We start from the raw sequence: 27,963 nt of genomic DNA on the forward strand, positions 1-27,963 counted from the left end.
ATGGCTTTATCATCATCACACGTGACTATGGAACAGAAGCTATGTTGAAAAATGGCACCCTGTTCTCCATATAGTGCAGTATTGACCACAGCTCTTTGGGCCCTGTTCAAAAGTAGTGCAAAGGGGTGCCATTTGGGATGTAGACAGAGACATGTCCAGTATGAGAGAGCTTGCTGTCATCACATTATTCAACTGGAAAGTATTATGTGGAATATTATCTATAGTGCGTTCGGGAAAGTATTCAGACCCCTTGACTTTATCCACATTTTTGCTACGTTACAGCCTTATTCTAAAATGGATAAAAAAAGGTTTTTAAATCCTCAATCTACTCACAGTACCCCATAATGACAAAGCGAAAAACCATCAACCCGACCAACCATCCTCCTTTCATTTTTTGCCTTAAGTAACCTTCTGTCTTATGTAACCATGCTAAACGTAACATATCATACTAATTTGAATGTCCAAGAGTTACCTTTCCTATATTAAATTTAGTCTATGAGACCAGGTTGCCCACTCAATCTTAATCGGCTCCTTAGTTGCGGGACCGCCACTAGGCACAGATGGTATTTGGTTTTGCTTTCCAATGTGTACAGTGCCTTTAGAAAGTATGGATTAAATAACAACAAATCCTCAAAAATCTACACAAAATACCCAACAATGATAAAGCAAAAACAGGTTTTTAGAAATGTTTGCAAATTTATTACACCTTATTTACATATGTATTCAGACCCTTTGCTATGAGACTCGAAATTGAGCTCAGGTGCATCCTGTTTCCATTGATCATCCTTGAGATGTTTCTACGACTTGATTGGAATCCACCTGTGGTAAATTCAATTGATTGGACATGATTTGGACATGAAAGGCACACACCTGTCTATATAAAACAAAGCCATGAGGTCAAAGGAATTGTCCTTGGGCTCCAACACAGGATTGTGTTGAGGCACAGATGATCTGGGGAAGGGTGCCAAAAGATTTCTGCAGCATTGAAGGTCCCCAAGAACCCTGTGGCCTCCATTTTTAAATGGAAGTTTGGAACCACCAAGACTCTTCCTAAAGCTGGCCGCCTAGCCAAACTGAACAATCGGGGAGAAGGGCCGATGGTCACTGACAGCTCCAGAGTTCCTCTGTGGAGATAGGAGAACGTTCCAGAAGGACAACCATCTCTGCAGCACTCCACCAATCAGGCCTTTATGGTAGAGTGGCCAGACGGCAGCCACTCCTCAATAAAAGGCACATGACAGCCCGCTTGGAGTTTGCCAAAAGGCACCTAAAGGACTCTCAGACCATGAGAAACAATATTCTCAGGTCTTATGAAACCAAGATTGAACTCTTTGGCCAGAATGCCAAGCGTCACGTCTGGAGGAAACCTGGCACCATCCCTACGGTGAAGCATGGTGGTGGCAGCATCATGCTGTGGGGATGTTTTTCAGTGGCAGTTACTGGGAGACTAGTCCTGATCGAGGGAAAGATGAACAGAGCAAAGTACAGAGAGATTGTTGATGAATACCTGCTCCAGAGTATTCAGGACCTCACTGGGGCGAAGATTGACCTTCCAACAGGACAACAACCCTAAGCACACAGCCAAGACACCGCAGGAGTGGCTTCAGGACAAGTCTCTGAATGTCCTTGAGTGGCCTAGCCAGAGCCCGGACTTGAACCCGATCTAACACCTCTGGAGAGACCTGAAAATAGCTGTGCAGTGACGCTCCCCACCCAACCTGACAGAGCTTGAGAGGATCTGCAGAGAAGAATGGGACAAACTTCCCAAATAAATAAAATACAATGTTATTGGTCACATACACATTTAGCGTCCTAGCCAAGAATACTCAAGGCTGTAATCGCTGCCAAAGGTGCTTCAACAAAGGACTGAGTAAAGTGTCTGAATACTTATGTAAATGTCATATTTCAGTTTATTTTTAATACATTTGAAAATTATGGGGAATTGTTAGAATAAGGCTGTAACGTAACAATGTGGAAAAAGTCAAGGGGTCTAAATATTTTCTGAATCCGCTGTATCTCTTAAGTGGATTATCTATGAAAGAGCTTATTTGACACAGTTGCTCTGCATGCACCCGTTTTTAGGACACTGCACATTTAGTTTTTATACTCCCATTTCCACCAAATGGAAAAGAGGTAGTTAACTTTACAACTGACATTTGGTTGATATTTAGGCCTGCTTTCAAATGTCTGCAATCTTTTTAAATAAAAAATGAGAGTAACTAACCTTTTGAAATATGACATGTTTAACATTGAGGTCTGTTTGTCATTTTAATATTTTCTAGGAGTAGGCATTTATCGTAGAGAAATCAGAACCGTCTTCACCACTAGTGTATTCGTGGCCTTTCAATGACACTGAAGTCGAGGGAATAATCAGGAAACATCCCAAGCGTCCTGTTAGCTCCATTTTTAGAGTGGAATCATTTGCGTAGCTGTCCTTGCAGGGACTCTGTTGCTGCATTGAGGATGACAATTTCCCAAGACTTCCTGTGCCGTTGGTTTGAGGCCCGTGCCTGATGGTGGTCTATTTCTGGTCCCCGTTCACCACACTTATCAGCTGTGATGTCGACGTATGTTGAGGGTCTAATTCGGGCTGTGCGCTGCCTGAGTATGAGGGCATACCTAACCCTGTTTTGGGACAGCATTTATTCAAGGCTACAGACCCAGAGCGTCTCAAACTTTTCCCTTTGTCTCTCTTCCTACAATAATCGGCCAGACTGACTTGTATTGTGTAAGATTGTAACTTATGTTAATGGTATAACTGATTCTTTCTCTAAGTTTATGTTGCAAAAGGAGCCACATTGTTCTGATGACGTTAAGTGCATAGTAGAACAAAGACTTGGGAACGTCAGTGATCTCATTCCCCTCATGTTTAATTTGGGCTTATTATCAGAGATCATTTCTCATAGTATAAACCTTTTGTCTTCATCTTGGCAGCAGAACCCACGTTTTTTACATTGTAGGACTCGTGTTGCTATGGCAAACTCAAATATGTGTACCTTAAGTGCAGGGAAAGAACACTGGTATGATCCTCTGCTGGGAGGTCCAATGGGAATTGTACCGATCTGGTCCTTGGTTGTGATTCTAACAAGGGGGATTTCCTAGAAGGTAGGTCATTTGACCCCAGCACACAGTTCGTTTGGACTACTAGGTATCACTGCCTTCTTATCAACACAGTTGATTTGACTAAAAGGATATCTCTGCCATTGTGTGTCCCATATTGACAATTCATATGTACTGTATGACAACTCTCCAAACCGCCATGCCTTTAGCAAGTGACACATACTGTTGAAGCCAGGCTATGCAGTCATCTCCTTCTGACCTTTTTGGATTCTCAAACCCTTACGTCATGAATAACGTGACATTGAGGTGTAGTAATGTTGGTACACCTTGTCCTCTCTACCCCCCCCTTCTCTGTGTCAGTGTTTATGATGGTGTTTGGCCGTTGCCACAGTGCAACACCATCAGTCCATATGGGGCTGAAGGGAGAGAGCGTGGTGTGTGCCCCTCACACCAGCCCTTCGGTCGACTGGCAGTCAGTCAGCCAGTCAGTCTGTCAGGCAGTCCCTGGAGTGTTAGGACTGGGCAGTCAGTCAGGTGATAGGTAGCTAGCGCTGGAGCTAAGACAGCTGCACAAGGCTCTGCTTACTCTCTGTCTGTCCCCTTCTGCCTGCCTGGGCCTTGAGCTGTCCTTCGTCTGCCTGTCTGCTAATATTTATCCGGGCTGGACCCACGACACAGAAACACGAATGTACATCCAGGGAGAGGGAGTATGATCCTCGGCCACACGGTCCAATGGGAATTGTACTGATCTGGTCCTTAGTTATGATTCTAACAAGGTGGATTTCCCACAAGGTAGGTCCTCTGACACTAGCAGACAGTCAGTTTGGACTACTAGGTAAACTGCCTCTTTATCAACACTGAGTTGATTTGACTTTGAAAAGGATATCTCTAGCACAGACTGATGACTGTGTGTCTGTTTACTGCCTTACTAGGAAAGGAGGTGTGGTGAGTTACTATGAGCTCACGTTGTGATGGTGTGTAGAGTATGTCTGCTATTTTCAGGGACTGATAGTTTGAGGGTGTTTTTTATTTTGGCTGGTTTCATCAGGAACAGTTCAGACTTGGTAATGATACAGCGTAAGCAGAATACCACATTGGATTGAAGTAAAATATTGTTATGAGTAGTTTTGTCAAGTGTTTTTAGTTTAGGACACCAGTGAGGACCTGTTAAGGTTCCATCATGATTTGGGTTTTTCATGACCAAAGCTCTGTCCAAAATCATTGAGGTGTCTTTGGGTGGTGGGAAAGTGAGTGGTGACATTGGAGTGGTTCTCTTTGCTCAATGTGGTTTGTGTGATTTTCCCAGTGGCCAATACTGAAACCCATCCTGTTGCTGCTAATTAGACCGCATTCTCTGGGTGAGCAATTTCCCACAGGCCAGCTGTGTTTTAGCTTCATTAGCTGAAACTGAGCTTGGTCAAGGGTTTGGACAACAGTACTGGGAATCTTCACAGATCCCTTTTTAAATACCTTTAAATACGTACTTTACTAAAAAGAGGCACATTTAAATGTGAGTTTGTATTGAGAGTTTGACTACCATCTTAATTATAGGTCAAAGTTAAAGACAGTGATTTTTGTGTATGTAAGAAGTGGTAGTTCTAGTTGTTGTAGTAGGATAAATCCATATGAATTCCATAACATCTTCACAGCATCCTTTTTGATTTAAACAAACATTTCCATGCATGTTTGCCCATGGATGAAGTGGTCAGAAAGTAACTTTTAGACCTGAATGCCAAAACATTCAGGCGATAAAGGTGCTCAAAGTTGACCCATTTTGCGCACCAAATTACAGTGGTCTGAAGGGATAGGTCCATTCTATGGATTATATTTCTATGATTGAAATGACACGCACCCTGTTTTCAAGAGCATGTTATGTCTCAACTGATGGCGGGCACAAAACGAAAACCTCAGATTATTTCTAAACTACAATTTATGAGAATATGAAAAATGAGACTACGCATTTTTTGATAATTGACAATTAAGCTTAATAAATGACATAAATTGTAAAATAACAGTTTGACAACCCTGTTTGTAAGCTTTTAAATTATATCAATCTCAACCGTTTCTATTTTCCAGTGATGAAGACATGGATGTCTCCATGGTATGGTGGGGTATGCAAAATGGGTCAACTTTGAGCACCTTTATCGCCTGAATGTTTTGGCATTCAGGTCCGAAAAACTCACTTTCTGACCACTTCTTCCATGGGCAATCATATATGGAAAGTTTTGTTTATATCAAAAGGGATGCTGTGAAGATGTTATTGAATTCAAATGGATTTACCCTATTGTAATATTAGTAGCAGAAGTAGTAGTTGGTTTATAGGTTTATTGATTTAGCAGTAGAGTAGAATCATAAACATATCATCCATTTCACAAGACATAACATATACTACACATAGTGCACATTGCAGTTCTTTGTTGGCTTATTTTATTGGTGGCTTAAAAGATGAGGTCTTGATAGCACAGGCCATTTGTAGCTTGTCTTAGGAGTTTTGTGATGGATGGAACAGAGTTGAAATCAAATATCTGAATGTGATGTTGAGTTGGAAGAAATGATGGGTAACAAGGAATTACCATTGCCTTTCTGTTCATTCACCAAACTTGCTGGGTTTTCACAACACTGTACCACTGTGTGATGTTTTAAAGGATGTTGTATCAATACCAAATGTCTGAGTTTAATTTTGACAACCATGGAATCAATCATGATGACGTACTGAGATTGACTGAATTCTGAAGCCAGTCCACTTGCATTGAGAGCAATCGTCTGAGCAGAAAGTATTTTATTCCTACTCTTATGGGTAAAAATAAAAGCTATGCATGAAGCCCCTTTGGTTATAAGAGTCCCACCTAGTCGACAGATATTTAGGAGACCTCATGAGGTGTCAGTGGCTACTGTGTCACATACAGTTGCTTTGATATTTTATATATGATCAATCCATATATAATCTCGACCTACATGCTTTTGACAATGATTTCACATTAGCCCTATTTCACAGGATATGCCGAAATACTTATAACCACACATTTTTGTTCAGTTATTTAATTAACCAACATGTTATTTCATTCACAAGTGAACATACGTTATGCCTTTGGAGCACAATAACAGGTTGTTAAAAAATATGCCTAGAAGTTGGGCAATTAAAAGTGTCTAGGTGCCAATGTTAACTTTGTGTTGAATGAAAATTATAGACCCTTCAAATGTTTTATGCAACATTATCGGCAAGTTTTTGGATGCCAAACTGCCAAAGCGTTGTTAAATGTTAGTGACGAGTGTGTTGATTTAACGGTAATATTATAGGACCTTTTCTGAGATGCTTTGTGGATACGGGCCCAGAATCGTGAGCAGCAGTCATGTGTTGACTTGTGAATGTAGCATTGAATGTCAAGCATTTTAATAGGAACGAGTGGCATGAGGGATGGAGGCATATGTCCGTCCCAGCCTGACAGACGCCACAGTGTTTGGAGTGCAGCGAGGCAAGCCGGTAGTGACGCACGCTGGGCCTGACACAGCCCTCATAGCTCCATGTGACAAGATGCCAGTTGCTTGTCTGGATAGCTTGTGTGAAGCACATATGGGCATGGTAAGGTTGGTTGTCTAACAGCCTCCGTCCCTGTGAGAGCCTGATATACCAGGGCTCTGGCTGCCATAAACAGAACTGATTTGTGTGAACACTGGCGTTGTTTGTGTAAACACTGGCGCCTTCAAACCAAGGTTTTAAATACTGCTTTGTCTGTTTAGTTCATATTAGATTAGCTTTTTTAAACAAAAGCCTAGACCCTTCAAATGTATGTAATGTAGTAGTATTGTGTCTGCCCATAAACTACGACTCTGCTGTTTGTGCAATTGCCACTATCTGGGTTGAATTGAGGATGATAAACTAGAGATAGGATGAGTCGGACATCGACGTCTCTCTCCCAGACAAATTAAACAACTTCTTTGCGCACTTTGAGGACAATACAGTGCCGCCGACATGCCCCACTACCAAAGACTGTGGGCTCTCCTGCAACGCGGCTGACGTGAGTAAAACATTTAAACATGTTAACCCTTCGAAAGCTGCTGGCCCAGATGGCATCCCTAGCCGCGTCCTCAGAGCATCCGCAGACCAGCTGGCTGGTGCATTTATGGACATATTCAATGAATCCCTATCCCAGTCTGCTGTTCCCACATGCTTCAAGATGGCCACCATTGTTCCTGTTCCCAAAAAACTAAGGAAACTAAATGACTATCGCCCTATAGCACTCACTTCTGTCATCATGAAGTGCTTTGAGAGAATAGTCAAGGATCATATCACCTCCACCTTACCTGATACCATAGACCCACTCCAATTTGCTTACCGCCCCAATAGGTCCACAGACGATGCAATCGCCGTCACACTTCACACTGCCCTATTCCATCTGGACAGGAGGAATAACTATGTAAGAATGCTGTTCATTGACTACAGCTCAGTATTCAACACCATAGTACCCTCCAAACTCATCATTAAGCTTGAGACCCTGGGTCTCGACCCGGCCCTGTGCAGCTGGGTCCTGGACTTCCTGACAGGCCACCCCCAGGTGGTGAAGGTAGGAAACAACATCTCCACCCCGCTGATACTCAACACTGGGGCCCCACAAGGGTGTGTTCTCAGCCCTCTCCTGTAATCCCTGTCACCCATGACTGCGTGGCCATGCACGCCTCCAACTCCATCATCAAGTTTGCAGATTACACTACAGCAGTAGGCTTGATTACCAACAACGACAAGACTGCCTACAGGGAGGAGGTGAGGGCCCTCGGAGTGTGGTGTCAGGAAAATAACCTCTCACTCGACGTCAACAAAACAAAGGAGATTATTGTGGACTTCAGGAACCAGCAGAGTGAGCACCCCCCTATCCACATTGACGGGACAGTCCTGGAGAAGGTGGAACATTTTAAGTTCCTCGGTGTACACATCATGGACAAACTGAAATGGTCCACCCACACAGACAGCATGGTGAAGAAGGCACAGCAGCTCCTCTTCAACCTCAGGAGGCTGAAGAAATATGACTTGTCACCTAAATCCCTCACTGTGAACCCTGCTATCATCCAGTACAGGTACATCAAAGCTGGGACCAAGAGACTGAAAAACAGCTTCTATCTCAAGGCCATCAGACTGTTAAACAGCCATCACTAACGTAGACTCAAATCACTGGCCGCTTTAATAAATGTTTTTAATAATGGTATCACTAGTCACTTTAAATAATGCCACTTTAATAATGTTTACATATCCTACATTACTTATCTCATGTGTATATACTGTATTTTATATCATCTATTGCATCTTGCCTATGCCGCACGGCCATCACACATCCATATAATTATATGTACATATTCTTATTCTATCCCCTTGCATTGTGTGTGTGTGTGTGTGTGTGTGTATATATAAGGTAGTCGTTGTGAATTTGTTAGATTACTTGTTAGATATTACTGCACTGTCGGAACTAGAAGCACAAGCATTTAGCTACACTCGCATTAACATCTGCTAACCATGTGTATGTGGCAAATATACAATTTGATTTGATTTGACACTGATTCAGCCCCATACATTATGATGGAATAGATTACTCTCACTCAATAAAAGAATAGTGAAGTAGTACAATGTCCAATCTGTGTCAGCATACTGTATCATTAGCTGCCACATAAACACAATTGGATAACACTCCGCTAACAGACACAGGGAGCAGCCAGTATTAACAATAACACTGTCAAACTTTGGCAAGGCTTCTCTTCTCAAAGATAATCAAGCGGAATAGACATGCTTTGATGTGTCAACAAAATCTTTGGCACGTTTTCTTGTCTCATAGTTCATACAACTGACTGTTGAACCCTTTACACTGCTACCCGTATACAGGTTGAAAATGGCAGATTGGGGTACTAAGTGGAATGTGGTGGCTGTACAGTAACATGCTATACGCTGTATGGGTTTTGACTGACATCCATTCTGATTTGCCCCATCCCTTCTGTTAATTGGGAATGAGGGAAATGCTATAAATTAAGATCACTATGTATTTTGTAAGATGAGACGTTGAGGATTGAATACCTCTTTGATGTCATATACAAGCAAGCCAAACATCCATGAGTCAAAATGTGCACTTCACATTTCATGTCATAAAACTCATGTCATATACAGTGTCAATGTTTATGATCACTATGTGTGGTGTACAGTTAGTTACAAGATGACATGGCGTCATAAATACCATGGGTTGTTGTGAAGAAAATGTGCCGCGGCACAACTGAATGCACTCATGACCCCTTTCTATGAGCACCATAATTATGATCTATTTGTCAGAATTGCCTTTTGAAAGCCTAACACTGTAAGATCGTATTTTATAACTTAGCTAGTCATGTTGGCAATAGAACAAGCTTTCAAATCATGCCCACCTGACCCAGCTTGCAATTTATAATGGGCTGTTTTTGGATTGCATGAACAACAGTAATTGTGTGATGGCGAGGATGCAGGGTTGTGCTCCAAATGAATCAACTACAAATGTGCTTGCGCAAGTTCATCAATGTCACAGCCAGGAGAGCTAAACAAAATAAGTGTGTGTGTGTAAAAGTGCAATATGTGTCATGTAAAAAAGCAAATGTTTAAGTTCCTTGCTCAGAACATATGAAAGCTGGTGGTTCAATATTCCCAGTTCTTCAATATTCCCAGTTAAGATGTTTTAGGTTAGTTTTTCCAGGAATTATGACGCGTTAACTATTTCTCTCTACCATTTTGTATTTCATATACCTTTGACTATTGGATGTTCTTATAGGCACTTTAGTATTGCCAGCCTAATCTCGGGAGTTGATAGGCTTGAAGTCATAAACAGCGCTGTGAATCAGGCATTGCTATGAGCTGCTGGTAAACGCAATAAAGTGCTGTTTGAATGAATACTTACGAGCATGTTGCTACCTACCACCGCTCAGTCAGACTGCTCTATTAAATATCAAATCATAGACTTAATTATAATAAACACAGAAATACGTTAATCATTAATATGGTCAAATCCAGAAACTATCATTTCGAAAACAAAACGTTTATTCTTTCAGTGAAATACGGAACCGTTCCTTATTTTATCAAACAGGTGGCATCCCTAAGTCTAAATATTGCTGTTACATTGCACAACCTTCAATGTTATGTCATAATTATGTAAAATTCAGGCAAATTAATTACGGTCACACAGTTAGCAACGGGCCAGGCGTCCCAAACTGTTGCATATACCCTGACTCTGCTTGAAAGCAAGAGAAGTGATACAATTTCCCTAGTTAATTTTGCCTGCTAACATGAATTTCTTTTAACTAAATATGCAGGTTTAAAAAAATAGACTTCTGTGTATTGATTTTAAGAAAGGCATTGATGTTTATGGTTAGGTACATTTGTGCAACGATTGTGCTTTTTTGCGAATGCGCTTTTGTTAAATCATCATCCATTTGGCGAAGTAGGCTGTGATTCGATGATAAATTAACAGGCACCGCATTGATCATATGCAACGCAGGACAAGCTAGTTAACCTAGTAATATCATCAACCATGTGTATTTAACTAGCGATTATGTGAACATTTGTATAAAATAAGTTTAATGCTAGCTAGCAACTTACCTTGGCTCCTTGCAGCCACAAGGTCCTTTTGACGCTGCACTCGCGTAACAGGTGGTCAGCCTGCCACGCAGTTTCCTCATGGATTGCAATGTAATCGGCCATAATCGGGATCCAAAAAGGCAGATTACCGATTGTTATGAAAACTTGAAATCGGGCCATGAATCGGCCATACAGTGGGGCAAAAAAGTATTTAGTCAGCCACCAATTGTGCAAGTTCTCCCACTTAAAAATGATCCAGATGAGGCTTTCTGGAAAAATCACAGGGACTAAAATTATGGTGGAAAATAAGTATTTGGTCACCTACAAACAAGCACCTGTAATTTTCATCATAGGTAAACACTTCAAAGGAAAGAATGAATGGGGCCATGACAGACAAAATGAGAAGAAAAAAATCAAGAAAATCACATTGTAGGATTTTTTATACATTTATTTGCAAATTATGGTGGAAAATAAGTATTTAGTCAATAACAAAAGTATTTTGCAAATAAATTCATTAAAAATCCTACAATGTGATTTTCTGGATTTTTCTTTCTCATTTTGTCTGTCATAGTTAGTGTCCCTATGATGAAAATTACAGGCCTCTCATCTTTGTAAGTGGGAGAACTTGCACAATTGGTGGCTGACTAAATACTTTTTTGCCCCACTGTATATATGCACATACACACACACACACACACACACACACACACAGTGCCTTCGGAAAGTATTCAGACCCTTAGATTTTTTCAGCATTTTGTTACGTTAGAGCCTTATTATAAAATGTATTAAATAAATGTTTTTCCTCATCAATCTACACACAATACCCCATAATGACAAAGCAAAAACAAGTTTTTAGAAATTTTAGCAAATGTATTAAAACCGAAATACCTTACTTACGTAAGTATTCAGACCCTTTGCTATGAGACTTGAAATTGAGCTCAGGTGCATCCTGTTAACATTGATCATACTTGAGATGTTTCTACAACTTGATAGGTCCACCTGTGGTAAATTCAATTGATTGGACATGATTTGGAAAGGAACACACCAGGCTATATAAGGTCCCGCAGTTGACAGTGCCTGTCAGAGCAACAACCAAGCCATGAGGTCGAAGGAATTATCCATAGAGCTCCGAGACAGGATTGTGTCGAGGCACAGATCTGGGGAAGGGTACCAAAAACGTTTTACAGCATTGAAGGTCCCCAAGAACACAGTGGCCTCCATCATTCTTAAATAGAATAAGTTTGTATCCACCAAGACGCTTCCTAGAGCTGCTGCCTGCCAAACTGAGCAATCGGGGAAGAAGGGCCTTTGTCAGGGAGGTGACAAAGAATGCGATGGTCACTCTTGACAGAGCTTTAGAGTTCCTCTGTGGAGATGGGAGAATCTTCCAGAAGGACAACCATCTCTTCAGCACTTCACCAATCAGGCCTTCATAGTCAAAAGGCACCTAAAGGACTCTGACCATGAGAAACAATATTCTCAGGTCTGATGAAAACAAGATTGAAGTCTTTGGCCTGAATGTCATGTCTGGAGGAATCCTTGCACCATCCCATGGTGGTGGTAAAATCATACATTTGGTGATGTTTTTCAGTGGCATCTTTCAACAGGACAACAACCCTAAGCACACAGCCAAGACAATGCAGGAGTGGCTTCGGGAAAAGTCTCAATGTCCTTGAGTGGCCCAGCCAGAGCCCGATCGAACATCTCTGCAGAGACCTGAAAATGCCGTGCATTGACGCTCCCCATCTAACCTGACAGAGCTTGAGAGGATCTGCAGATCAGAATGGGAAAAACTCCCCAAATACAGGTGTGCCAAGCTTGTAGTGTCATACCCAAGACGACTGGAGGCTGTAATCGCTGCCAACGGTGCTTCAACAAAGTACTGAGTAACGGCTCTGAAAACTTATGTAAATAAGGTATTTCAGTTGTAATGTTTTGCACAAAATTCAAGAAACAGTTTTTGCTTTGTCATTCTGGGCTATTGTGTGTAGATTGATGAAGGAAAAAAAACTATTTAATACATTTTAGAGTAAGGCTGTAACGTAACAAAATGTGGAAAAGGTCAATGGGTCTGAATTCTTTCCAAATACACTGTGTGTGTTTGCGTGATGAAGAATAATAGTGAAGACATCAAACCTATGAAATAACACATGGAATCATGTAGTGACCCAAAAAGTGTTAAACAATTCAAAATATATTTTATATTTGATGACCGCTTTGCACACTCTTGGCATTCTCTCAACCAGCTTCATGAGGTACTTTTCACTTAACAGGTGTACCTTGTTGAAAGTTAATTTGTGGATTTTCTTTCCTTAATGTGTTTGAGACAATCAGTTGTGTTGTGACAAGGTAGGGGGTGGTATACAGAAGATAGCCCCATTTGGTAAAATATAGTTGAAGATTTTTCTTTGTGTCATAAAAATTGATTTAAATTGCTTAGGATCTTAGCACACTCCAACCCGTGTCATGTTTTTGTCTTATGTTGTACCTAGCCCACATTTTACATGTGTAGTCTTATCGTGTTACTGAATGTATCCAGAGTATTCTCAGATTTCGTTATCAACAAAGTACAGTAAATGTAAAATGCACATAAAATCAACAGTTTAATGTTTGGATTCAGTCTTGTCAGTTGAACTGTTGTGTTCTCACCTTTTGATCTAATCATTTCCCAATTATCTCCAAACTGTTGCCTTTTAATTGCTACCATGGTTATGCATATACTTTTCATACTTTCAATTTAGCCCTATCCATATAGGCCAATTCCCACGAGTGTAAAGGGTTAAAGTAACAAATTACAGTACGTGTGATGCCCTAAACTAAGCACACAACACAGGCTTGTCCATACATGCACTAACATGGTTGATTCTAGTTCATTGCTGTGCTGGTTGCCTGCTACTCATGGTCAGTTGGTTTCATATAGCGTAGAAGCGCTTGATGACCCTCCACCACAGTTTTGTGTCGTCTGTCAGCTGGGCCATTCCAAACGAGGTTGGCCCAAAGATATTTATGATGTTTAGGATCTTCCTGAAATGAAATCCATAGAGAGGTCAGTTAGTGGAAGGATGCATTTGGCATACCTTTTTAAAATCTGAATCCAAAATAACTATTGAAAAATAACAAATTAAAGTTGGGAAATGCGATTTTGGCCTTACCCATGACTTCTTTAAGACACTACAATGATGAGTCTGTAGATGCTACAAAACCAGTCTTTGGTCTCATTTGAAACTTACTGTGTGCTCTGGACTGTAAGTACTGTTTAGAGAAAGAATACAATTTCTGTACATTCATTAATGGATACTAAAAAATATATGTACATATCTTTAAAGTACCCTCAGCCGCTCTGCACAAGATTGAATTTCACGCAACCTTCTAAATTTCCCCTTTAGTTAACACCTAACAACGTTTTCTTCTACTGTGGGAATTGCCAATATTGCCAATATTAGCCACTTTCAATAAAACACACAGAAACAAAATTAACTATGCAAGACTTAGTTAGTATGCAAGGGATTTTCTTGTAGGCTGAACGCACCGGAGAAGGATTCTATTGCATTGACAGGCATGATTCTACAGACCAGTGCAGCATAACCAATCAGAGCTGCAGTATCTCTATATGCAAATAGACCATTGCCATACAGTATATGGATCTGTGCCATTCCTTTGAACTGGACTGTGTTTACAGCATGAGTGGTCGCAAGTAGATGCGCTTGTTTTGAGATCTGCATGTAGCCACGTGTGCACATTTGTTTATATTCTTTGATAATAAGTGAGTTAGTAGCCCAGTTATAGATCATTTCTAGTCATAAATGGGGGACTGGTTGCTTCCGAACAGAGCACTTAACGTGTGCATTTCTAGCCATCTTTAAAAAACGAGTTAGGTAAAGAAATGTTTTTCTGTCTTAAAAGGGCAGTGTTGTATTTTGAGACAGGCTTGAATAAGCTAAGTAGCCAATAGGCAGGGGGTAGCATAGTTTGTCTGATTCACTGTAATAATGCTACGGGAATAATAATAATAATAATAATAATAATAATAATAATAATAATAATAATAATAATAATAATTTGTAAAGTGGTTTCTTTCATCAAACAACAAATCTTCAGTCACTTCCTTGTCTAAAAGACAAGTGGACTAAAAACAGGTTGTCAAGCCCTGCTTATTTTTTCCAAAAGTCTCACGGAATCGAGGTCTACATTGAACACCACACATTGGCTGCTACTGTAGGCTGAATGATTGAACAGCTATTTCCATGTTAAAATGTTATGGGATGCATTTTCTCCATTTCTTTTAAATGTTAGGGCACTCTGATAGGCCTACATTATGATCCAATAGCCACAGTAGCCTACTTGGCCATGGTTATAACTGTAACTTAAAGCGGGTACAGTCTGTGTTCACATAAAATGCACGCCAGAAGTTGCATAGAATTTTTATAACCTTCACGTTTGCATTCAGCAGACTTGAATTGTACTCAGTGCTGAAAAAAATGAGGAAACATTGTCTACAAGTACCACACATTTCAGGTCTTGTAATCTAAACTCAGTGCAAAGTCACATGCAAGACTGTATAAGTACAGCCACTGGCCAGAGAAGCCGGTATGGCATATGTCTTAAGCCTTTGCATTCAACAGCGCTTATGCGGCTAGGGCTTGGCTGATGGAGAAATATCAATTATGCAAATATGTTGAGCAGATTGACGTCATAGTTCGAATTTTATGCCATCTGGGGACACCCCGGTGAGCTGAGAGAGCATTTGCATCAGAAGGCGAGGGGAAGAGCAGAAAAATAGAGGAAGGGAGGGGGAGGGGAGGAGCATAAATAAATAAATACTGTTAAAAGTTTTGTCATGTTGTAGTTTTTGTTGTTTATGGTTTAGGACACCAGTGGGGACCTGTTAGGGTTCCATCATTTGAGAGCTTTTATCATTAAAGACTATGTCCAAAATCATTGAGGTGTCTTTGGGTGGTGGGAAAGTGAGTGGTGACATTGGAGTGGTTCTCTTTGCTCAATGTGGTTTGTGTGATTTTCCCAGTGGCCAATACTGAAACCCATCCTGTTGCTGCTAATTAGACCGCATTCTCTGGGTGAGCAATTTCCCACAGGCCAGCTGTGTTTTAGCTTCATTAGCTGAAACTGAGCTTGCTTGGTCAAGGGTTTGGACAACAGTACTGGGAATCTATCACAGATCCTTTTAAATACGTACTTTACCAAGAAGAGGCACATTTAATTGTGAGTTTGTCTTGAGAGTTTGACGAGATGGATAACTGAATTGGGACAACAGAGTTGAAATAAAATATCTGAATGTTTTGTTGAGTTGGAAGAAATAGTAACACGGAATAACAGTGCATTTCTGTTCATTTACCAAACTTGCTGGTGTTTGGAAGAAACTGTGTGCTCCAGGGTCCTCTCTCTCACTGCAGGGAGCTCTGCATGACCCCTGAAGTGTAAAGAATGACTGGGTCCTGCAGAGGGCTTTAATGTCCTCCACTGTCACATGGCTACAGCTGCATGTGACACAGCAGAAGGGCACCCCTCACCTCCCCTGACTGTTACAGTAGAAGTGCCGCAGAGCAGTCACTAGGGGAGGAGAGGCGGTTCGGTTCGTTCAATGTTTCTGTTTTTACTGCGTATTATGTTACCAACTCTGTGAAATGTGCGTCGTAAATGCTTTTGTAAGACCACCCACTGTAGTCTGACTGCGAAATTCTTCACACGATTCTACATGTAAAATCGGTGCGCACTCGGCCAGCAAACTCTATTGGTGTGTCTGAGGCCTTAATGATCCCTTCCTTGTGTCCTTTCAGAGACGAGGGGCGATCTCTTATGACAGTGAGAATCAAACAGCTCTCTACATTCGGATGCTCGGTACGTATGGTATGATATTCACTTGATTTTTCTCAATCCATATATATTGAAACATATCGTATGACCCTTTTCACCACCCATATGATTTAAGTAATGTTTTGATGCATGTTAATTAGTAGATAAGCAATAGCTCTATTGCTGTCCTATGGGTAATCTTACCCAGCAAGGTGGCTGGTAGCCTAGTGGTTAGAGCATTGGGCCAGTAACTGAAAGGTTGCTGGTTAGAATCCCCGAGCCGACAATGCTCTGTCGATGTGCCCTTGAGCAAGGCCCTTAACCCTAATTGCTCCTGAAAGTTGCTCTGGATAAGAGCGTCTTCTAAAAATGTAAATATAAGGTCTAATAGTACTTTAGACATACTAAGAAAGGGTATGTGTTTCTGTTTTACGATCCTGTCTCTTATGAATACAGGCTCTTTAACACGTACTCTTTCTTAGTCAGTATGGCTAACAGTTCTTAAGATGTTTTATATCACAGGCGAGGAATGTAAGATGTCTCCCAACTAGATAACTACCCAACTCTATCTAATATAACTGCAGAGTCTGTTTTGATCTAGTCTGAATAGAGAAGCCTGCCTCTCTATTCAACTCACTGACACCAGTGTGAATACTAATGTGTCACAGCCATGCTTCCTCTTCAGTTGTGTCTGTGTTGCCTCAGCCTCCCAAAGGGCACCCTATCCCCTATGTTGTGCACTACTTTTGACCAGAGCCCTATGGGTCCCAGAGCCCTATGGGTCCTGGGAATAAGGAGCTATTTGAGACACAGTTCAGTCTCTGCAGGCCCAATGCTTTATTAAATGAAACACCTCTTTATTGCCAGTACCTTGAGGACTGTGTTTTCCCATTCCTTCTAGGAGATGTGAGAGTCAGAAGCCAAGTGGGGTTTGAACCGGAACCAAGAGGGTCCCATCCTTACTTGTATGTCGATTTCCGAACTTTGCACTGTAAGTATGAACCAAAACTCCCATTCATTGTGTGACCACCACTTAAACCCCTTCTATCAGTAAAGAAGCTGAACCATTTTACAACCCATGATTTGTTGCTTGTAACTCTTATGATTTGAAGTAACCCTGTATGATAACTTGACTTATGAATTAAATGGCAGATGTGAAGTGGACACTCAACAATCCCTCATCTAAATGTAGGCAAGATTCACATCCACATACTGTAGTGGATATGATTATATAATTTCAACTAATATGACATTTAAAACGGTCATGTGCTTGAATTAATGAAATTAAAGCATTTGATATTATTCACTTGTCAAATTGGATCTTCTGAGAAGGTCTATGAAAAGACCATTGTACAAAGTCTCTCTAACAAATTGATCAATGGAAGCCATCTAGCTGGCTGTCCTATTGACGTGATCATATGTGTTTGCTGACTGTGTAAAACTTTCCAGCCATCAATATTGCATTTTAGAATGTTTTGGGACCATCGCCTATTAGACATTAATCCTGGCTTTGTTTGTTAATGCCTTGATCTTTCCAAGAGTTTTCTAGAATGCAGGTTTGCTGCAAAAGGCTGTTTGAGGCTTGCTAGTGTGCCATGGTTGGTGAGTGTGCGTTGACAATGCAGTACTCCGACTGGTGGGCTGCCAGCTGGCTGGAGAATGGGCTGCTGTGTCAGCAGCATGTCTGCACACTCACACCTCTTTGCACTAGTCACAGTGGTGGGGGGTGGCCACGGCATGGCGGGCTCAAATCCTCTTTGGTGTTTGTCCTCTGTCAATGCTACTCACTGTTTGAATTGACTTGGGACTCTTGACACTTAACCCCACGTCTTTTCAAAACGTTTCACAGTTAACAGGTTATCATTCTAACTTTCGTGGAATGCATCTGTTCTATATTGAGGTTATTACAGTACAGTATTAACCCTAATGTTATTTACTTTTTTTTTAACGTGTTTTTTCACTTTGTCCTGAATGATATGCTGTGCTCTGCTTTTAGTACAGAGTGTAGATTAGAGTTGTGTGCACATACGGAGAATGGAATTCTGTAATAGAACTGTTTGAAAACCTTTCAGTGTTCTAGAGCTCCAAAAGCCAACTGATTTCGTTTTTTAAAAATATTTTTAAAATCATAACACCAACGCATGTGAAGTAGTTAGCTAGCCAACTGCAACTTGAAATATTACTTAGCTATGGGAAAAAAAGGTGGTAAGCGAACTTCTGGCGGTTGTGGAGATGGACATCTCTTGAAAGCGACTTGAAAAATAATGCAACAAAGCATCATGTTACTCTTACCTGGAAATGAATTAAGTTGTTAGCTATATAAACTCGGCCTAGCTTTAGTGCAAAGTGAGTACATTTCAACCATAGCTAATCATCCTGTGCTTTTGTTTCCACAGCCCGACCCCAGTCTGCGGGGCCTGTGTCTGCCAGGAATGTCCGCAGGCTGCTGAGCTTTCAGCGGTACCTCCACTCGTCACGGTTCATCCGCGGCATCCCAGCCTCCAACCCACTAGGCTACATCCTTGATGATGACTACACAGGTCAAGCCAAGGTTAGTGGCAATCTATCCAGCACAATACTTCCTAAATATGTAAGTATTGTAGTATCACTGAGTAAAAATTGGTCAGGTGATAATTGTAACCCAATATAATTCTTCATGTATTTCAGTTAATGCTGGAGAAGGTTGGAAACTGGAACTTTGACATGTTCCTTTTTGATAGGCTTACAAACGGTAAGGTGTTTTCCTAGGTGATTGTTGCCCTCTACTGTTTAAGAATTGTAAATGCAATGCATGCCTGCTTTATTTTCTCACCCTGACATGTATTGCTCTATTTTCATTTGGAAAATGTTCAATCACATAATAGTTTTCTATAAATGTGGATGGAGAATGACGTGATTTTATTGTGGATGGTGTTTTGCTAGTCAGACTAAGTAGATGTGGTTAGAGTTCAGCTTTAGATTAAGGAGGACTATTACATCATGTGTCCCTTCCTTTATCTGTTATTACAAACTGCAGTGTTATTATGCATTTGTTGATTCATTGTTTCTGTTCTGCTTACTTACAGGGAACAGCCTCGTCAACCTGACCTTTCACTTATTCAACAGTTATGGGTTAATTGAGCTCTTTCAGTTGGACATGGTTAAACTTAGAAGATTTTTAGGTATTGAAATTAAATTAAATACACCGTATTGCACTGGGACATGGGTTTATTTAAACCCAATATTGTATACTTGAATGAAGTGGTAATGCATAGTTGAAACTCTCCCCAAGTGAAATGAATACGTAATGTTGTTGTTGTTGTTAGTCATGATTCAAGAGGACTACCGCAGCCTGAACCCCTACCACAATGCAGTCCACGCTGCGGACGTGACTCAGGCCATGTATTGTTACCTGCAGGAGCCCAAGGTGAGGGGAAATTACACTGTTAACCACTAACAAATAACTAATCTACAACTGAATGTCCTCAAAACAGATCAATACTCTTAAGCTTTTCACATTTCTTTTGAAATTGTGTTTATTTTTTGTAGTGTTTTATTTTGTAGAAAGATGTGTAGGTTTTTGTAAGTGCTGTAGCCTTCAAAATGTGTGGACCAAAAAAAGTATAACCTACAAGTACACCTGGAGAAGTTTGTTCCAACTTTACCTCTTCATGAGGAGTCTGAGGAGGGTTCTGTGTTTTGCAGCTTGCTGAGACGATGACTTCCTGTGATCTCCTGCTGGGTCTGCTGGCTGCTGCCACCCATGATCTGGACCATCCAGGTGTCAACCAGCCTTTCCTCATAAAAACAAACCATTATCTAGCAGCACTGTACAAGGTAAGGCCCTTTACTGAAAATAGCCTCTGGGCTCAATGTTGACGCTTGTGGTGATAAAACCAATTTTCCAAACTGGGATCAATAACGTACTACTCCACTCCACGAGAGTCGTCCTGTTCTTTCGACCACTCGATTGGTCTAAACGTTTAAACTTATTTTTCCATATATATACAGACACACCCTGTGTTTTGAATAAAACCAACTACATATGCGCTGAGCTTGTCTGACGCTTTAAGCACACTGTTTATTTATTAAATAATTAAGACACGCAAATGACTCAAGAAAGAGCCCGATGGTCACGCTGTGTTAGGCAATAATTGGGCTACACTGATAACTTGAGCTTGGTTCCCAAGTTTCTAAACCATACCAAACCGTCTTTGGTATACAGTAGTGTCGCAATAATATTTGAATAGAGGAAGTATGATCATAATCATTAGGATATTTTAGCGATCCGCAGTAGACGTCCAAAATGTCCCCCAGCCTACAGCATTTGAGATGCGTTCTAAGGCTATGGATGAGAATGTGAACTTATCATTTCCAAAACTTTAGGTCAGTTGTATGCTGCTTTGCGATCAATTAACAGCAAGGGTTACATTAAATAGGCACAATATTTTTTACTGATACATTTGGCAATATTCAATTCATACGCACAAAACATATAAACAAAGGCATTCACTGTGAAAGTTGATACATGTAGGCCCTTCATATTTAGGCTATACACAGCACTATGTTCAATTTATGAAATCAGTTATTGTTTTCTTGCTCAAACCGTGAGCAACACACAGGGATGTTGATTCACACGGCACTAGTATTATCAGTGGACCTTGGAGTTTGCCAAAAAACAGTAGGTTATTGTGGTTGGAATTGTTACTCTCCTACCATGTACAAATTACTGACATGGCAGATTCGGCGGGACTAAAATAACAGATGTTTTGTGCACATAATTACATTACCCGACCAACCCCAGTAAAACTAATCGTGTCCGAATAGGGCTTAAGGCAAGGGCTGTTTCCTCGCCTCTGCTGCTACCCCTGCTGCATTGTTCTCAACCCCAATATGCTAATTTTGCTGTTATGCACATAGCAACATAGGGAAAGGCGCCAATTCTACAGCGCACTAAAGATTCTGTTTCAGAACGGCGGGCAGCTACCATATCCAACCCGGAAGAAAGTGCATTTAAAAAATATATATATTTGATTTAGATTGCACCATTATTTTGACATATACAATTGCAGTATCACATGTCTTAGAGTGATGGACTGTGCCATCCCTGTGGCCTCTGCAATTTATTAGACCACTCAGACAGGTGTCTTGTGTACCATGAAAAAATGTATTAATTGTGACTGCTCGACTAAAGAAATCTCGGCCGACCATCAGCCTATCGACCAAACAATCGACCAGTCAGCTAAATGTGGTTAGCCCTACTCTCTACTCATCATTATTTTAGTCTCTTTGATGGATACGATGCTGATATAGTTGTCCATAAAATGTTGAATGACTTTAAAATACATCTTAATGGTTGGCATCAGACATCATCTAGCCCATGTACAATATAATTACCTCTTTAATACTCTGAGTATTTTTTGGGTTGTGTTTTCCATTGTAGAATAGCTCAGTTTTGGAGAATCACCACTGGAAGTCTGCTGTGGGCCTGCTCCGAGAGTCAGCACTCTTGTCCCACCTTCCCACTGAAGACAGGTCAGTTCAGAGACAGGGCATCTTCTATAACATTCTTTATTTGTGCCCTCCGGGCAATTCTATACAGTGCCTTCGGAAAGTATTCAGACCCTTTGGCTTTTTCCACATTTTGTTAGGTTATAGCCTTATTCTAAAATCGACTAAATCGTATTTTCCCCTCATCAATCTACACACAATACCCCATAATAACAAAGCAAAAACAGGTTTTTCGAAATGTTTGCTAATTTTATAAAAAATAAAAACCTGATATCTCATTTACATAAGTATTCAGAGCCTTTACTCAGTACTTTGTTGACGCACCTTTGGCAGCGATTAAAGCCTCTAGTCTTCTTGGGTATAACGCTACATGCTTGGACAAGGAAGATGGTGCCGACAGACATGGCAACACTGCTTCTTGCTCCTCAGCAATTTTGCAGTATTTTTCTTCTTACAATATTAGCATAGAACATTTTTACGTGTTATTACATAAAGCCGGAAATGTAAATGTAGTGACCCCTCTTGCACTGAGATGCAGTGCCTTAGACTGCTGCGCCACTCGGGAACCCAACAAGAACTGTTGGATATCAGAACGGTGGTAACTCACCAGCATTACGACCAGGAACACGACTTTCCCGAATTTGATTCTTTATTCGTAGCTCCCAGGGAAATTGAACTTATCCCAGACGCTGCTCCAAGACACCGCCAGCGGAGAGAGGTATTTGGAGTGGACTTCTAGTCAGACTCAGGAGGCGTGCACACCATCCACCGCTTCCGAGTGTATTACTCGCTAACGTTCAGTCTTTGAACAATAAAGTAGACGTGCTCAGGGCGAGGATCTCCTTCCCGGGGACACATCAGGAACTGTAACATACTCTGTTTAATGGAATCATGGCTCTCTCAGGATATACTGTCCTCGTCCATATAGCCAGCTGGGTTCTCAGTACATCGCGCAGACAGGAATAAAGAACTCTCCGGGAAGAAGAAAGGCGGTGGTGTATGTATCATGATTAACTACTCATGGTGTGATTGATAACATACAGAAACTCAAGTACTTTTGTTCACCTGACCTAGAGTACCTCACAATCAAATGCCGACCGTATTACCTCCCAAGAGAATTCTCTTTGGTTATAGTCACAGCCGTGTATATTTTCCTTCAAGCCAATACCACGATGGCCCTCAAGGAACTACACTGGACTTTATGCAAAGACTTTATGCCGCATTTATTGTAGCTGGGGATTTTAACCAAGCAAATTTGAGGAGAGTGCTACCGAAGTTCTATCAACACATTGACTGTAGTACCTGCTCTGAAAAAACACTTGACCACTGCTACTCCCCCTTTCGAGATGCCTACAAGGCCCTCCCCCGCCCTCTCTTCGGAAAATCAGATGACGACTCCATTTTGCTCCTCCCTTCCTATAGGCAGAAACTCAAACAGGAAGTACTCGTGCTAAGGTCTATTTAACACTGGTCTGATCAATCGGAATGCATTTTGATCACGCAGATATGTTCTGGGTAGCCTCTGAGAATAACTTTGACATATACATGGACAAGGTGACTGAGTTCATCAGGAAGTGTATGGGGATGTTGTTCCCAATGTGACTATAAAAACCTTTCCAAATCAGAAACTGTGGATAGATGGCAGCATTCGCGCAAAACTGAAAGTGTGAACCACCGCATTTAACCATTGCAAGGTGACTGGGAATATGATTGAATACAAACAGTATAATTATTTCCTCCGTAAGGCAATCAATCAGGCAAAACGTCAGTATAGAGACAAAGTAGAGTCGAAAATCAACGGCCTAGACACGAGACGTATGTAGTAGGGTCTACAGACAATCACGGATTACAAAGGGGAAACCATCCACGTCACGGACACCGACGTCATGCTCTTTTTCACCCTGAGGATAAAACACTGCCAATGACGCAGCTCGCTCCCAAGGACTGTGGGCTCTCGTTCTCCATGGCCGATGTGAGTAAGACATTTAAGCGTTAACCCTCGCAAGGCTGTCGGCCCATCCCTAGCTGCGTCCTCAGAGCATGCGCAGACCAGCTGGTTGGAGTGTTTACAGATATATTCAATCTCTCCCTATCCCAGTCTGCTGTCCCCACTTGCTTCAAGATGTAAACCATAGTTCCTGTACCCAAGAGAGCAAAGGTAACTGAACTAAATGACTATTGCCCCGAAGCACTCACTTCTGGCATCATGAAGTGCGTTGAGAGGCAAGTTAAGGATCATATCACCTCTACCTTACCTGACACTCTAGACCCAATTTGCTTACCGCCCCAATAGATCCACAGACGATGAAATCACCATTGCACTGCACACTGCCCTATCCCATCTGGAGGAATACCTATGTAAGAATGCTGATCCTTGACTATAGCTCAGCCTTCAACACCATAGTACCCTCCAAGCTCATTATTACGCTCGGGGCCCTGGGCCTGAACCCTGCCCCATGTAACTGGGTCTTGGACTTCGTGACGGGCCGCCCCCAGGCAGTGAAGGTAGGAAACAACTCCACTTTGCTGATCCTCAACACTGGGGCCCCAGAAAGGTGCGTGCTCAGCCCCGTCCTGTAGTCCCTGTTCACCCATGACAGCGTGGCCATGCACGCCTCCAAATCAATAATCAAGTTTGCAGACGACACCACAGTAGTAGGCCTGATTACCAACAATGATGAGACAGCCTACAGGGAGGAGGTGAAGGCTCTGGAAAATAACCTCTCAACATCAACAAAACAAAGGAGCTGATAGTGGACTTTAGGAAACAGCAGAGGGAGCACGCCCCTATCTACATCGACGGGACTGAAGCGGAGAAGTTCCTCAGCGTACACATCACTAACAATCAGAAATGGTCCACCCATACATACAGTTTGTTGAAGAAGGCGCAACAGCCCCTATTTAACGTCAAGAGGCTGAAGAAATTTGGCTTGTCACCTAAAACCCTCACAAACTTTTACAGATGCACAACTGAGAGCATCCTGTTGGGCTGTATCATCGCCTGGAACGGCAACTGCATCGCCAGCAACCTGCAGAGCTCTCCAGAGGGTGGTGTGGTAAGCCTAACGCCTCACCGGGGGCACACTGCCTGCCCTCCAGGACACCTACAGCACCCGATGTCACAGGAAGGCCAAAAGGATCATCAAGGACTTCAACCGCTCGCGCCACAGCCTGTACACCCTCTTATCATCCAGAAGGCAAGGTCAGTACGGGTGCATCAAAGCTTGGACCAAGAGATTGAAAAACAGCTTATATCTCAAGGCCATCACTGTTAAATAGCCAACACAAGCCGGCTACCACCCGGTTACTCAACCCTGCACCTTTGAGGCAACTGCCCTATATACATGACATCACTGGCCATGTTAATAATGGAACACTAGTCACTTTAATAATGTTTACATACTGCTTTACTCATCTCATATGTATATATTGTATTATATTCTACTGTATTTTAGTCCAATGCCACCCCGACATGGCTCATCCTAATATTTATATATTTCTTCAATTCCATTAATTTACTTTTAGATTTGTGTGTATTGTTGTGAATTGTTAGATACTACTGCAATGTTGGAGCTAGGAACCCAATAATATCTCTACACTCGCAATAACATCTGCTATATACAGTACCAACCAAAAGTTTGAACACCTACTCATTCAAGGGTTTTAGTAGTGAAGACATCAAAACTATGAAATAACACATATGGAATCATGTAGTAACCAAAAAAGTGTTAAACAAATCAAAATATATTTTATATTTGAGATTCTTCAAAGTAGCCACCCTTTGCCTTGATGACAGCTTTGCACACTCTTGGCTTTCTCTAAACCAGCTTCATGAGGTAGTCACCTGGAATGCATTTAAATTAACAGGTGTGCCTTGTTAAAAGATACTTTGGAATTTATTTTCTTAAGGCGTTTGAGAAAACCAGTTGTGTTGTGACAAGGTAGGGGTGGTATACAGAAGATCACATTATTTGGTAAAAGATGCACCAAATTAAAGCTACACTTGTTAATCGAGCGGCAGTGTCAGATTTCAAAAAGGCTTTACGGCGAAAGCAAACTGTGCTATTATCTTAGGACAGCACCCCATCAAACAAAGACAGGCAATCAAAATTCAACCTGCCAGGCGCGACACAAAACTCAGAATTAAAGATATAATTCATGCCTTACCTTTGACGAGCTTCTTCTGTTGGCACTACAATATGTCCCATAAACATCACAAATGGTCCTTTTTGTTCGATTAATTCCGTCGTTATATATCCAAAATGCCAATTTATTTGGCGCGTTTGATCCAGAATGACACCGGTTCCAACTCGCGCTACATGACTAGAAAATCTCACATAAATTACCTGTAATCTTTGTCCAAATATTTCAAACAACTTTCGTAATACAACTGTAGGTATTCCTTAACATAAATAATCAATAACATTTAAGACGGGATAAACTGTGTTCAATACCGGACGAAAACAAAGAAAGCATGTTCCAAGTCGTGCGCACAAAATTATTAGAGTGCACCTGGAGTGACACAGGAAAATAACAGGGCTACTTCATTTCTCTAAAGAAAAACATCAACCAATTTCTAAAGACTGTTGACATCTAGTGGAAGCTATCGGAACTGCAAGCATATTTCTATTAAAACGGCCTTGCCATAGAAAACCAATGGAAAACAGATTGACCAATGTTTTCCCAAGATGGATTGTGCACGGGGTTTCGCCTGCCAAATCAGTTCTGTTATACTCAGACTTTATTCAAACAGTTTTAGAAACGTTAGACTGTCTTCTATCCAAATCTACCAATTATATGCATATATGTGAAAATAGCTGAAATAAATCATTCTCTAAACTATTATTTTGACATTTCACATTCTTAAAATGAAGTGGTGATCCTAAGACAGGGCATTTTTACTAGGATTAAATATCAGGAATAAGGAAAAACTGAGTTTTTAAATGTATTTGGCTAAGGTGTAAATAAACTTCAGACTTCAACTGTATTTTCATCAATGTGTCAAGAGATGTTGTATTAAAACACTTGAGTCTCTTCCTTGATCCTGGGTCCTGGCAGTGTTGTGCAGACTCAGGACAACTGAGTTTGGGAGAAATACGTAGATTTAAAGAGGAGTCCGTAATTTGCCTTCTAATGATCATGATCTTTTCTTCAAAAAAAAAAAAAAAAAAAAAAAAAGAATTTCACTGCTGAAGTGAAAGCCATCCTCTCTTGGGGAATGCTGCTTTTTAGTTAGCTTTGCGACAGTATCAAAAATACATTTTGGATTGTTCTTATTTCCCCAATTAAGTTGTAAAAATAGGATGATTGAGCAGCAGTGAGGGCTCTACGATACTGTACGGTACTGTCTTTCAGTTTGGTGTAGCAGCAGTGAGGGCTCTTTGATACTGCACGGTACTGTCTTTCAGTTTGGTGTAGCAGCAGTGAGGGCTCTTTGATACTGTACGGTACTGTCTTTCCAAGCTAGTCGGAAGTCTTCCAGTTTGGTGTAGCAGCAGTGAGGGCTCTTTGATACTGTACGGTACTGTCTTTCCAAGCTAGTCGGAAGTCTTCCAGTTTGGTGTAGCAGCAGTGAGGGCTCTACGATACTGTACGGTACTGTCTTTCCAAGCTAGTCGGAAGACTTCCAGTTTGGTGTAGCAGCAGTGAGGGCTCTTTGATACTGCACGGTACTGTCTTTCCAAGCTAGTCGGAAGACTTCCAGTTTGGTGTAGCAGCAGTGAGGGCTCTTTGATACTGCACGGTACTGTCTTTCCAAGCTAGTCGGAAGACTTCCAGTTTGGTGTAGCAGCAGTGAGGGCTCTTTGATACTGCACGGTACTGTCTTTCCAAGCTAGTCGGAAGTCTTCCAGGTTGGTGTCTTGCCATTTCCGTTCCAATTTTCTGGAAGCTTGCTTCAGGGCTCGGGTATTTTCTGTATACCATGGAGCTAGTTTCTTATGACAAATGTTTTTAGGGGTGCGACAGCATCTAGGGTATTATGCAAGGTTAAACGTCCTTGGGTAGGTGGAGGGAGTCTGGAAGGG

At 41.4% G+C, this 27,963-nt stretch overlaps 1 protein-coding gene across 14 annotated transcripts in view; it reads left to right on the forward strand.

Annotated features, from left to right (window-relative positions):
- Window positions 1-27,963, forward strand: part of LOC115114377 (high affinity 3',5'-cyclic-AMP phosphodiesterase 7A) — a 47,682-nt gene that overhangs the window by 13,843 nt on the left and 5,876 nt on the right. For 3 of the 14 annotated variants that reach the window (XM_065013401.1, XM_065013397.1, XM_065013408.1), the window contains exons 2-10: window positions 16,432-16,501; window positions 17,349-17,438; window positions 18,844-18,998; window positions 19,115-19,178; window positions 19,513-19,608; window positions 19,753-19,853; window positions 20,132-20,263; window positions 21,870-21,961; window positions 24,900-25,139. In XM_065013401.1, coding sequence (XP_064869473.1) covers window positions 16,432-16,501; window positions 17,349-17,438; window positions 18,844-18,998; window positions 19,115-19,178; window positions 19,513-19,608; window positions 19,753-19,853; window positions 20,132-20,263; window positions 21,870-21,961; window positions 24,900-25,139 — 1,040 coding nt within the window. Of the gene's footprint in view, window positions 1-3,766; window positions 3,853-16,431; window positions 16,502-17,348; window positions 17,439-18,843; window positions 18,999-19,114; window positions 19,179-19,512; window positions 19,609-19,752; window positions 19,854-20,131; window positions 20,264-21,869; window positions 21,962-24,899; window positions 25,140-27,963 lie in introns of those variants that run through there. The other 11 variants (XM_065013402.1, XM_065013398.1, XM_065013403.1 and 8 more) reach the window with 8 other exon arrangements.

This window comes from Oncorhynchus nerka, linkage group LG9b (genome assembly GCF_034236695.1).
Source record: "Oncorhynchus nerka isolate Pitt River linkage group LG9b, Oner_Uvic_2.0, whole genome shotgun sequence".
In the NCBI taxonomy this organism is placed as follows: Eukaryota; Metazoa; Chordata; class Actinopteri; order Salmoniformes; family Salmonidae; genus Oncorhynchus; species Oncorhynchus nerka.